The following is a 14022-nucleotide window of genomic DNA, read 5'->3' on the forward strand; positions in this document are numbered from 1 at the left end:
CAGATTGTAAAGGGATTTAGAAATACCATCAGGTAGAGATTTGAGGGCAACAGAATTCGCACACTTCCAGCATTTAGACCATTCTGTGTACCAAATCTCACTGTATAGTATTTATCTAAACCCCACAGTCATGGGAGGGGGCTGGGCGATAACTAAAATGTCTGTGGTTAGCATGACCCTATGGTCTGGCTGCAGGAGTGGCAGCTCCCTGGTACTCCCTTAGATACTCCATTGCCACTTGCTGGCATGAGGAAGGGTGACTCTGTCTCACCCTTCCAAGACGTGAAGGTCTTCAAGGTGCCTGGTGCAAGCTAGGACTACTCCACGTTTGTACAGGGTCTATTTTGGACGGTACATTTTTTTATTGTGCAGTGTTTCAGAAGATGCATAAGCAACGTTGACCATGGCCCAAGAGACTTGCATTAGCAAGTTAGAGAAGTGAGTAAAATAGGGATGAAAGAGCTGGGTACCTTCTTAAAGGTGCAAGATTTGGGACAGCGGCTTTTAAAGAGAAAAAGGTGTCCTTGCAAAGCAACAGGCTATTCCAAGCACAAGGGGAACAGAAACAGAAAGGCCCAGCAATGAAAGACAAAAGCAGTAATTAAATCTTGCAAAACTGTGCGTAGACCAGCAAAGAGCTAGACAGACAGATTCTGTGCAAGAGCAAGCAGGGAAGATGATATAACCTCTAGATGAAGGATTAAGTTTCAAGATCTTCATTCAGTGGCTTTGTTCTTTATGTTCCTGTTGCTCTGGCCCTCGTTAGCCTCCAAACCACCACTGCATGGGGGCTGCATACTAGTGAGTAACACAGGACCGCGTAGTCCCCCGTACAGCTAGTTGTCTAGCAGATGGCATATACTCCCTTCACAGTAACTTCAGAACTTCCCACTGCGATATGCATGTAAGTCTAAAAACTAAAAAGCCCAATATGAAATATATTTCTGGGTAGTACAGAGCATGTCCCCTCCCAACCCATTGCACCTACATCTAGCAGTGCTATTTGCTGCATTTTTTAATGATTATTTCAATAACAACTAAAGGTTGAAGCTTTCAGAGCGTGCAGTTTCCTATGTCTCGACCTTGTGGTTGTCAGCAGTACTGCGCTGCAGCAGTGGCTTTGCAAAAAATTTCAGTTGTGCACAGATCAGTAAAAGCTCCATCAAGCATCAGTACTCTTTAGCTGAGCATTATTGCATTTCAAAGGGCTAGTGAAGTTTGGGAAATCAAAATGTAAGATAAGAAAGGTTAAAAGTTTAACAAAAGTAATAGTATGGCTTAAATGGATCCGGTTATTGGGTACGTTCTTTCAGGGAGGAAAATAGCTACCCTGGGTTTTGTGTTGTTTCACAGGAGCAGAGTTGTCCTTTCACTTTCATCTTCTTCAGTGCTGCTCAATTTGGTAGAGCAGCACAGGGTTCATATGAGGCCAGAATTTGTCTTTCCAAGTTCAGATACAACTAAATTCTATTTGGCCCCTAATGAATAATGCTCATTATGAGAGTTTGGCTGATTAATTGTTTAAGGCTGCATCTTGCCTCCTGAACAGATCTCAAACAAATGGGTCTTGCACTAGATTGCTCCTTTTACAGCTAAGTAACCCTGGTGCACTGGAAAAATTCAGCCAGGTGTTACGGATGTGGTCCCATGTCAAAAGGGGAGAAAAAAAGAAACAAACCACAATTTCAAAGAACACATTTCACAATTTCACAAAGAACACCGCATGAGTGCTTCGCAGCTCAGCAGCCTGCACAGTGACCCACAGCAGTCGTGCTGTCTGCACGACTCCTCATGATTCCCTGTTAGGCCCCAAGCTTGGCCCTAGTTGGAGAATACAATTTAAGGTAAAAAGCATGTCTTGATAATGCTCAAAATCTAACAAAGAGGCAGACGTTTTTTCCTTTGAATTATTCTTTTCTTAAAAGATTGTCTTAAGTTCTCATTTTAAAATAAATCATTTTCCATGCAAATAAGTAAGTGCCATAAGGAGAGTAATTATAATGGTATTTTAAATAATTCGCTACCGTTTCTTTGCCAACAAAATCCCTGTGTTCTCATGTTTTGTTTTTCCAAGCTCTAAAATTTGTCCTGCAATTTACTGATGTTAAGAAGACAGAATAAGCTACTGACATATTTCCAGATCAAATGTTTCTGTTTTCTAACAATAAATTTGGCTACCCTCCGATAGCGAGGACTTGTTTGAAAACCTAAAAATCTTTAAATATTGTTAATTGCTCTGCAAATGTGAAATGAATCTTTTGAACAAGAACATTTGCAAATGGAAAATGTTTTACATTTAGAATTTGTAATGCTGGCTTTCAAAATGTGCCTGTAATATTCAAAGCAGTTTCATCAATTAAGCAAAACCTAGGGGTAGATGTGAATTCCCTCTCACTTTTATTGCTGGCCCTAACACACAAATCGGGGAGATGTATTTCTAATACAAGAATGTTCTGCAAACCAGTAAATCTGGGATTATCTCTTCGGACTGATTATGTCAAAGCTCTTTAGCCACAGCACTTTTGGAGAGCTAAAAATAAATAGTAGAGGGGTTTATACATTTATTCTGTACCTAAATAATCTGTACGTATTGTGTGCGTCTGTCTACAAGGTGAGACATGGTATCTGGACTTAGTGTTTATTTATAAAGAGTTCTTTTCCTAGTAAGGATTTTGGCAGAGGGTTTAAACAAAACTGTCCTACTAGAAGTGTTCATGGGGTAAAGTCTAGTGCAAGTTTAAAAGAACCGGGTTCAAATCAGAAGCATTTACTCCAGATTGGTATTAGAGCAAAATTTGGCCCCATATATTTTGAAAATGGATGAAAAGTAGCGCTCTTCTCTCTTACCGGTGATTAAACAATGTTATGTCATTGAATGTAGAAAATTGTAATCCTGATTGGAATGCCACAATTCTGCACTATTAAAGATCTGGAGCATTTTTGCATTTAATTTGTATAAGAACAAAATCAAGTTCTTATGGCAGTTAGCAGAAAGTTAGGCATGCTATCATTTGCCTCCTGGTCCTAAAGCATGTAGGAGGAAAATCTTCTGAAGAATAAACACTTAACAAAGAATTTTTTAATAGGTTACATCAAAGACCCGGGAATGCTTTTCCCCATAACTCTTCTACTCCTGTGCAGTTTCTCCCATTTCACAGGATTGATACTACATGCTCATGGGAAAATAGAGCTAAGGATTTAGGTACACAGCGGGTCAAGGCATGCTACATGAGGAAGTCAAATGGGGGAAAATAAAATTTAAAAATAATTTTGTTCTTATTTAAATTCAGTAATGGATTGCTGAGAAATGGCTTGATAAAAGCAGGCAATATAAACACTTCCGATAGTACTGTAGGCAATAAATCTTGCACTGGCAGAGCTGGAATGGATGGAATACAGTTCATTCAGCTCCCATGATTCTACAGGTATTGGAAGGAGTTTTGTGTTGTTATGCAGATAAATGAAATCACATGCTGGGACTTCAATTTAGAGGGATATCTTCAGTATTAAGCCATAATAACTGATTTTTTTAATTGGAAAAAAAAAAGAATTGATGGCATTTCCTGACAGTATAGAAAACATTGCAGAAAAATTCAGCAAAGACATTTTCCATAGTATATTTACAAATATAAATATATTCAGACTATAAATATGAATACATCTATTTCCCTATGTTGTGGAATAATGGGAATGATATCCTTGATTAGACAGATTTCCTCTTAAAATGGAATTTTATTCACAAATCTCTCATAAAACATTGTATGAGGACTCTCCTCATATTCTTCATGTTGGCTGTCATCTGACTTCCTAGAGGTAAACATTGCAAACTTTTGGAAAGTTGCTTTTATACCTAGTAAAAATAGTTTAATTTCTTAGAATGAAATGATTACTGTACTTGAGAATAGTCAGTATCTGCTGTGTTGTATTTTCTGTAGCTACATGTTGCTCTGCTCAGTTATCCTTCTGTTTTAATTGATCTCTATGGCTCCAGTAAGGTGATGCACATTTTTCTAATATACTGGTGAAGGAATGGAGTCCATCCGGTGCTGCTCTGACCAAAAAAAGCACTTATGCGTTGCTTTTACATGTAACGGGAGTCTTTGGGTTTATCGGGTTTTTTTAAGGATAAGAACTGAGGATACAGCCTTTATCTTCCACATTGTGTTTGTCTTGTTTGGTCCTTACTCGGGTGTTGTTTCAATTGAAGTAGTGGCTAAATTCATAGATTGCCAGTTCAGAGAGAGGTTAACACAGCTCAAGATGTGATTTATATTAGCATCGTGTTTACCTCTTGGTGAACAGTATTGGTGTCCTCATCATATCCAACTTATTCTGAGCTCGGTATACTCAAATGGAAGGTGTGAATACAAGGTAAGATCATAGCGTGACAGTTTGACTGGAAAAGTGATCCCCATGCCCATAACTCAGCATAGGGGAACGTTGACTCATATTCCTACTTCAACATATCAATTTCCATAATCAGATATTCAAGAGCGTTCTTGAAGACAGAAAGACAAAAGCAGTTCTCAATTGAAAAGGTAAATCTAGAGTAGTTCCATCATGGCACTTCATATTTAATTAACCCAGTGCACCTGAAAGGTGAGTACAGGCGTGTGCGTTAGGTACACTGCATGGTAGAAGTTGTGAGAAGAGCTGTTTGTCTTTTATGGTGTATATTACATGTACAATATTTTTCAGCTAGTTCTTGTAATGAACTTACATTACAAAATTCATCTTTGCACTGACTTGACTATAAAAACTGTGAATTTATTAGCAAGATTTTTTTTAAGTGAAAAGAAGCTATTTCCTTTACCAAGAACACATTATTCCAGAAGGGAGAAGAGGCTGTGTCTTGCCCACACACAGTATGGCTAGCATGCATACCACCAATCATAAGGTGTACAGTGTTCTCACCCGCAAACAGTAAGCCCATTCCGTTTATCTGTCCTTACCGAGCCTCGATCAGGTTCTTTCCATTCATATAGGATCTTACCAAAAACTATAAAGCAGTTTAGACTGCGTGTCAAATGTAGGGTTTAAGCCTTAAAAAGTAGTACTGACTCCCTTTTATTACATGTGTAAAGGCTGTGGAAGCATGTCCAGAATTTGGTCTAGAGGACAGGTAAAGAACATTCTTTTTTGGATTTATTCATCAACCTTTTTCTGCAAGAAGAGGAATGGCTTAACAATGCTAGAATATTAGTTCATGTTCTAACAAACCAAGCGTATTTCTGTGATTCCACATTTGATCAACTTCCTCTTGACCACTATGCCTCAGCCTTTAACTGGTATGATGGCAACGTTAATACCTTGCTAGCTTGTTGGCGTTTTGTAAGACTTGGCTGGGCTGGGCTGTACTCCGTTGCTGGGTTAGTTGTCTACAGCCCTATTAATTCACAAGAAACGTCACCAGTCTGTATCAGGAGTCTCTTACAAAAGCATTCGCTCTAACGTATTGGGATCTGAGACCTTCAGTCCAGGTTCTAGCACCCAGAAGACTCCACATTTTGTTTGTAAAAGCTCATAGTTAGCAAGATAAAGAGAATTCTGTATTTGAAAGCGCTGTAACGATCATTACAACTCCAGACTCCATCTGGTATTTCTTGTTTTGAGACTGGTAAACCTCTTTTTTTTTTTTTTTTTTCTTGTTTCTTTTTAGCCATGTGACACAGACAACGTCATGGATCCATCCCGTAACAAGCGCACTAAGCTTGCTTTGCTCTGAGGATGATGACGATGGAATAAGAGAGCTTCCCGGGTCCAAGAGCTGAGGACGTCTGTTGACAGAAAGTAGTTTGTCTAGTTTCAGTACATTAGTGAGAAGATGCACCCTTTTTAATTGACGTACTTTCTAGTCTAATGTCATAGTACCCAATGACGTTTCTCCCCTTCAAGTCAGAGGAAGTTCTGCCATTTTTTAGGTGGGTTTATTCATGGGTGCTACAAAAGATGCAGGCGCTGCAGAAGCCTCCCTTCAGTCCTTAATCTGTCCCAGTTCGGTGTGCAGGGATCAGTCTTATCTTAAGGCCTGATCCAGTCTTTTTGTGACTTCTCTATTGGCATAATTCCACTGACCTGAAGTGAAAGTGTCACAGCTGTGGCCAGCGTGAGAGTTAAGGCTGGGACACCGGTTGTAATTTCACATGGTAAATTCTAGGCAACGGTTGACTGAAAGATGTGAGGTGAGCTTTTTCCTTTTTTTGACCAATGCTAGTGAGCGTAATGTAGATGCCTTTTCTTTACCTACTGAAAATTTTGATTTTTATGGACGAAATTTGCAAATAAGTTTCGCTAATAGAAATTTAGCAATTTATTACAAGTATTGGAGCCCTGATGACTTTTAAAACAAATACTTATTAAGATTGGTGGTTGGGCTTTAGAAAAATGAGTCTTTGATAAGTTGTCAACTAAAAAGAAACAGTTTTGGTAGGGGACACCATAGTCTGTCAACAATACGCGGCAAGAATGAAAATTATTCTACTTTTGTACTCTGCTAAACTGATACATACATGCATCAGATACTTCAGTGGAAGCTGTGAAGTTTCAAGTACAATGAAACCTGTGAAACCACCTCCAGGATCAGCAGAAATCAGTCACCTCCTCAAAGCTGGTCTTTAAGTAGAACAAAATTATTTTGTACACAGTGGTGATGATTTAAAGAGGATATAGAAAATGACAGGAGGTGCTGGTGCAATCTAATGGAGAGGTTTCACTGTGCCTCTGTCGTGGTTTAACCCGGCAGGCAGCTAAACACCACCCAGCCGTTGGCTCACTCCCCCCCAGTGGGATGGGGGAGAGAATCGGGGGGAAAAGAGGTAAAACTTGTGGGTTGAGATAAAGACAGTTTAATAAGTAAAGCAACAGCCGCGGTCGCAAGCAAAGCAAACCAAGGAATTCATGCACTCCTTCCCATGGGCAGGCAGGTGCTCAGCCATCCCCAGGAAAGCAGGGCTCCATCACACGTAACGGTGACTTGGGAAGACAAACGCCATCACTCCCAACGTCCCCCCCTTCCTCCTTCTTCCCCCAGCTCTGCGTGCTGAGCATGAGGCCATACGGCGTGGGACAGCCCTTTGGGCAGCTGGGGTCAGCTGTCCCGGCCGTGTCCCCTCCCAGCTCCTCGTGCCCCCCAGCCTCCTCGCTGCTGGGCTGGGGCGAGGGGCAGAAAAGGCCTTGGCTCTGTGTAAGCACTGCTCAGCAGTAACGAAAACATCCCTGAATTACCAACACTGTTTCCCGCACAAATCCCAACCGTAGCCCCATACTAGCTACTGTAAAGAAAATTAACTCTATCCTAGCCAAAACCAGCACATTCTCCACCCCTTATTCCATACCATTTACCTCATGCTCAGGGCCCACACTACCCAGTACATTCTCGTTACCCACCACCCCCATTCCCCTCCTTGGATACAATACACAGATATCATTCCCTTAGTCTATGGGCCACCCCTGTGAGATGTCTGTACAATGTCCATAAATAGCCACAAAATGGCCACCGAGTTCATTTAGTCCGTGACTTTGGGCTCCATCTGTGACGGCGGTCCCTCAGGACGGGGGAGGTGGGGCGTTGCGTGCAGTTACGGGGCACCAAAGCCAGCTCGGGCTGGGCCGCTGCTGCACTTGCGCTGCTTCTCGGAAGGCTTCTCCTCCAGGGGGTGAGGTGGTTCCTGCTATAGTGACTCCCGTAACATGCAGCTCCCATCACGGGTTCCAGCATTTAAAGGCATAGCCATTACAATCTCCACCCCTGGTCCCTTTGGGCCAGGTTACAGGGTTTAGCACAGAATATTTTAAATCTTATTCTTCACAGCACAGTATATGATGCCAGCTTTGTCAAATATGTGATTCTATGCTACGTTTTTCTGGAGGCTCTTTATATATGTGTGTGTATGTGTATCGTACATATGGTAGGTGTTGACTAACGAATGAAAGAAGGCCCTGAAACTTTGCAGAAGCACTGATGTCTATGCCAAGGGAAAAGCCCCTCTCTGCCCTTCAGAGTGAGAAGGAGAACGGGACTGTAGCAGCGTGAGGAAGGCGTAAGCTGCAATCTGCATTTTTCTGAGCAGCACACTTACGGACTTGCAGGCATCCCCGGAAAGGTTCAGGCACGCTGCCGCACTCCAGCTCGCCTCTGGTGGCCGACACAAAGGAACGAGGCTGGGCAATTGCATTTTTGGAGGTCTGTCTGCTGTGGCACGGGATTTAAAAATCCTTGTGCCCTGAGGAATCGATGTAAAGACCGGACTTATTTGCAGTTCTGGTGCCTATGCCACACTCTCTGTCCTTAGCATTACAGATCTGTGCCAAGTCAGGCACACTGTAGCTGTTGATCCTTTTGAATCAAAAATAATATACAATTTTTTTAAATCCAAGTCAAGTCTCTTCTTTGAATGGCAGCGCAGCAATCGACTGCGTTTGGCCTGCGAGCTGCAGAGCACATCACCAAACGCTCCTCCTGGAGGAACACAGTGCAGCTCACAAAAGTGTTTTTTTGTAGGCTTTGCTGGAAGTAGATGTCAGAATACATTGAATAAGCAAATAGGAAAATTTGTTTTGTACTTTTAACTAGGTCAGAACCAAATTATCCATGAATCTACACAGGTGGTGTGGATTAGGAAGAAGAGCTTACTCAGCAGAGCCACAGTAACTTATATTTCTCAGAAAACTTCTCATAGCAATAACACATAAATGCTTTAGCCATATTTTGCTCCAGTGGCTCCTATGTGCTTCGCAGCCTCCTTTGTGTTCCCAGAGAGCACAGCGCGTGTGCTTCAGTTCCAGGGTTGGACGCTGTAGAAGCACTTTTATTTAAATCCCTTTTCTGAAAATGGCACAGACTCGTGACCCATAGAGGATATATAATGTTCTGAATTCCTTGCGATATTTGCTGTAGCCTTAGTAGTCATTTGGATGCTTTATGACAGGCGCTTTCAGTTCATACCTCCATGCTGTCCAGATTGCGTACAGAGTCCAGTTTTCCAATTCTGTCCAAGAGAGGTTTGACTCTCCGCTCGACCCTCGCAGTCTTGATTTATTCTTCTAGTGGCTTTGTGACAGCTAGCCGGGTGTTTCAAATAGGAGAAGCTATTTAGGGACAGAGCCCGTGGATCAGGCAGGCTGCACGAGCAGAGACTTCAGGGAGCAATCTGAAGCCGCCCTTCTGGTGGCCGAGCTGGCGGCGGACGGCGGTGCGCGTCCTGCCTGCCCTCCCGGGGCTGGCACCGAGCCCCGGCCCCCGCCCGCGGTGCCCGGCCGGCACCGAGACCCAATGCTGGCGATCTGCCTGCGCTGCTTGCTGCCTCCACCCACAGATGAGAACATTTCAGAAACTTGGAGGCTATTTCTCCCTCTCTCTTATAAATCTGCCTAGAAATTAAAGACGTTAGAAACGGATCTCTGCATCGACCTAGCTGCTTCTCCGGTAAGCACTACCTCTTCGGATAATCCGCTAGTTCAAATTCTCCGTTATTGAGACTACGTTTTCATACCTACAATCTCCAAATGTTCTCATCTATTTTTGTACGCTGGCATACTTGTTTCCTAGGTTATTTCTCTCTATCGCCCCTTATCTCTTCCTTTCTGTGAAATAGTTGGTGAAATTATTTTGATTCAGCTGAACTGTGTATATTGAGAAAATGGTTCTAGGATAACTTAAAAAAAAATTGTGAAGAGCAGTTGTCAAAATATGCAACACTGTAAACAACAACAGTTCATTTTTATTCCAGAATAAAGAAAATGAAGTGGAAAAGAAATGAAAGTGCACGTTATATCCTTTAAAATAATGAAACTACAGCTTTATAAGGGAACGGCCATGGGGCCATAAATGATTCCTGTACCTCTATTTATTTTCCATGTAAAGGTGACATTGTGACAAACACTGTTCTGCTACACGCGGGTGTTAATCTTCACCTGAATACTTGCACCGCACCGCCCTTCAAATACTGCAAATATTCCAGTAAATTTAAAATGGCACGTTCTCCCATCAAAGCAAATAGCTTAACGCAAATACCTACGCAGGCATATTAGACACTCGGCTTCATAGGTGCTAAATAACTTCCTTGTAACACTACTCAGTGTCTCCATAAATTAGATGATCCTTTCGTCAACCCCACCAGCTAAATATAAGCACGCGTAGGTATTTGGGCTGGCCGTCCCATAAGCATCACTAAATATTCCCAGTGGTCAGGCACACGTGGTGGCCGGCGCACGGCCGCGCTGCCGCGTAACGGCCGCGCTGTAGTCTTCTACAGTAAAGTCTATAGAGAAGATACGTTATTATCTAAGTAAATACTTAAAGGCTCTATAGATTTTTATGATCAATCGGGGAGAAAAACCAACGGTTGCTATTTGCACGCAGACATTTACTGCAAAGCAAGGAAGACCTTGGACACAGCCTTACAGCACGAAATCTGCTCTGACACCAATTTCATTTGGAGCCTTCAGGACTCACGTGGGTTTGCAGCGGAGCCAGGCTCCGTACAGAGAATTTCACTGTACGTCCTCGAGTGGTGTTACTCTCAAAGGATGATCCTACTCGGCCTTTGCCTAGAAAGCCCCCTGCTTGATGCCATCCCCTTTAAAACCATAACTGGTGCAGGCTACTCTTCCTCTTTGTACTCAAAAACATTGGTGGTGGTGGAAATCTCCTGTGTACTTCAGAGTGTGGATTTCAGGGACGGAAAGTACTGACTCCTCATGTCATTCAACAGCCCGAATCACCTCTTTGTCTACTTGGGCTACGCGTGGTACTGAATCAGCTCTTGCTTACTTTCTAGAGCTGTTGTAGGCACGTAATGAAGCAAAACCCCAATGGTCGGACAAGGAGAGAGAGAGAACAAATCCCAGTTTTCCAGCTCTAACAGAAAATTTTTCAAATTTACCAAAATCCGACTTTTAAAGGAAGGTAAAAAAGCAAATCAGGCTTGCTACAATTCTGTGCAGGCCTCTGCAGAGCCTCACATACTTTACTTACGTAGGGGGAGCAGGGGGAAAGGCCCTCCTGACGCCCAGCAATGCTGTTATCCCTTGGCCTGTGAAATCCTGGCTCTTTGGGAACTGATGGGATTCTTAACGCTCAGCTCAGAAACTCCCTGAGTCAGAAACCTTAATGCTTCTTCCAAACCAAGCACCACAATTCACCACCTTTTTGCAAATATTGCTGCGAGGGACTTTCGAATGGCTCTAGCTTAAGTCCGTGACAAACCTTCCGGTCAGCTCAGGAGCCTTTGGTCCCGCGTGTGGCGCCGCGCCTCCCGGGTCGCCCACGCGGCCCTGCTCCCCCGAGCGTCAGCCTGGGCGCCAGCTGCTGCAAACCGGCCCAGCCGCGCCAGTTCAGAGGCAGCGGGCAGCTCTGGGGCCAGCTTCGCAAAGATGCTCAGCAGCTTAAAGATGTTGATGGAGTTAATGGGAATTAGGCACCTAACCTACTTAGACGCTGCTATAAATGCTCTAGGCGTGTTTAGGTACCTAAATACCTTAGTAAATCTTTCCCTTTACTGCTTGCAGTGATAGCGTACCAAAAATCAAACACTAATGAATAAAGCCTAACCTTTGTCCTCTGTAACCAGCTTTGCCTTTCCCTGGGGATTCTTGTCGTGTAATACTAAAAATACCAGCCATCTCGCAGGTTGTGCCATCCAGATGCTGTTCGTATTTCTGGTGGCTTGATTATTCATTGCTCATTCTAGATTTTTTTCCCCAGACAGTGGCTGATGTTGCCATGGATTTAATAGGTTGATATTTTCGTAACACTCTTTTAAGAGAAGTTATTTTCTTACAGAATAATAGTATTGAATTCTCTTCCCACAAAGATGCAATGAGTTTTGTATCATTCATCATGAAGTCATATGCTTGAAAAAAAAGGAATGGGCCAAAATCTGTTACAGATGATAGAGCCTCATGTTTCCAAATACTAGGATGGGAAGTTGAAATCTAACAACCAATACTGATTTTGTCCCCGTGGTGCAGCATCTGAGTCAAATCCAAACTAGTTCAAGCTGCTCATTTAAAAAAAAAAATTCTTTCTCCCTCCTGCTCCCAGTTATGTCTTGGGAGGTTGGTGCGTCCCCTGCAAATTCTGTCCCTGGAGCCACAAGGCCATGTCTGATCTGATGTATATGATAAGGGTCTTTATTTACAACTTCCAGGATTAGCTGAGCTTAAATATGTACAGGGTTATCTACGGTCTGAGGATATTTTCTTGCATTAGAGCATGCCTGTTGTCTAGGTTCAGCTGTTCTCAGCACAACGGAAAGGACGACGATCTGTTCAGGAGTTACGCTGGCTCTCAGGACTCACAGAATTTAGTCCAGCGTCTTTTCCAAAACATACATAAGCTATGTTCTTCCTTCAAGTTATGAAGGATATCGATGAACAGAGATACTGAGCTGCAACCACACGATGCCTTTTTATTCACGGGGGGCTGCAAACGAGGGAGTTTTTGCTGAAATGGTCACTCGTCTTGCCAAGAAAGAATCCAGCTGCTCAGGACAGCCATTATGGGGAATACCAGTGCGATTGCTAGGCTTCTCGGCTAAAAGCAAACCATGAAAAATCAGTAGTTTTGCCACTGCTTTGGATAAGTCACGATTTCACCCTGACCCCCAAAAGCCACACACGAATCAGAAATGTCTTAATCTCCTTCTAAGTGCCCTGCTCTTTAGCTATTAAGCAGTCAGTATTTCCCTATGGCCCAATTATTATTATCATCAGAACAATCTTTGCTCTTGTATGTGAAAAGAGCTCATTAAAACATATGATTAATATGGAAAAAGAAATAAAATTATGTTTGTGGCCTAAAATAAAAATATAACAATAATAGCACTGATATGGGAAAGAGAAAGGATCGTAGGAAAGGCAAAGCATTGGGGTTCCTTCTAGTGTTTTCATTTTTACTCCGAAGGCTGGTCATGCATCACCGTTCCCTTCCAACCCCTTGGCCTGAGAAGGCCAAGAGCACTGAGCTCCCCAGGGACAGCGAAGCTTCCCGTCCCCAGGCAGCGGCCTGAACTGCATTTAGTAACCATCTCCAGCCCGCGCCGCCGGGGCCCCTGGCGCCAGGTGCCGTAATGAGTCACCACGGGGCGACGCGGTCCAAGGCAGAGACAACTGCGTACAATCGATGGCATGGCATGAGCAGGAGCAGACGAGCCCATTAAGAAGGCCGCCTGTCACTCTCAGATCACATTATTCCTTCAAATTAAATACAAAAGTGTTGTAAAGAATAAAGAAGAACAGCAAATAGGACGCCAACAGTGTTGAAGTATGGCTGTCTTCTTATCTGGCTATTTGAAAGATGCAACCGAAAGGAATTATTTTATCATTAAAGGAAAATGTGTAAATGCAATTAATCTCATCTTACTCATTTCTCCATGTGCTCATCTTTGGGAAAGTAGTCCAGTCACTTCAGCCTAAGCTCTCTATGTCTGTGCTTAACCCGTTCTGATTTTAGATGCTGAAGTAGCGAGGTAATATAGGCTCTGGTGTTCCCATAACCATTGAGAGTCCCGCAGTGAATGATACAAAAGCCAAAAACCAACTCAATGGTAAATGTACACTAACGGGAAAGTCCTGTGGCTGGCTGAGGGCAACTGCAAAGCCTGGTTTACTGCTGGGCTCCGAGCTGGGTTGGTGCAAAGCTCCGCAGTGTTTCAGCCCAGCTTTGTTACCATTGCTTGTCCCGGCTGTTACCTATCCACAAAACAACCTACTTACAAGTGAACACAGCTTCAGGAAAGGGAAGGAAAAGGCCTTGGTAACTTCACCGCATTCATAAAAATACAGATTGCCTCTTACAAGGAAACGTGGTAGCCATCGGGAAGGACGTTTTGCTGCGGCACAAGCGGGGGCTACCAGAGGCCTCCGGCAGGCCACCGCCCAGAGAGGGGAGCAGCACCGCAGCCATCAGCAACTCGGTGCTGGTGCGGCCGAGGGCAATCGCTGCTCTCCACGTCGGGAGAGGCACCCCGCTGCTTTTTCGCTACAGCCAGATGGGAAGGGCGAGGCGGGGGACTCTGCCGC

The 14022-nt window shown here is 43.5% G+C and overlaps 1 protein-coding gene across 1 annotated transcript in view; it reads left to right on the forward strand.

Annotated features, from left to right (window-relative positions):
• Nucleotides 1–5771, forward strand: part of STXBP4 (syntaxin binding protein 4) — a gene marked incomplete at its 3' end in the record, with an annotated part of 78331 nt that extends 72560 nt beyond the window's left edge. Inside the window, exon 22 of the mRNA XM_082326515.1 lies at nt 5660–5771. Coding sequence (XP_082182641.1) covers nt 5660–5771 — 112 coding nt within the window. The remainder of the gene's footprint in view (nt 1–5659) is intronic.
• Between the last annotated feature and the right edge of the window lie 8251 nt (nt 5772–14022).

This window comes from Platalea leucorodia (genome assembly GCF_965183815.1).
Source record: "Platalea leucorodia genome assembly, chromosome: 14".
Taxonomy (NCBI): domain Eukaryota; kingdom Metazoa; phylum Chordata; class Aves; order Pelecaniformes; family Threskiornithidae; genus Platalea; species Platalea leucorodia.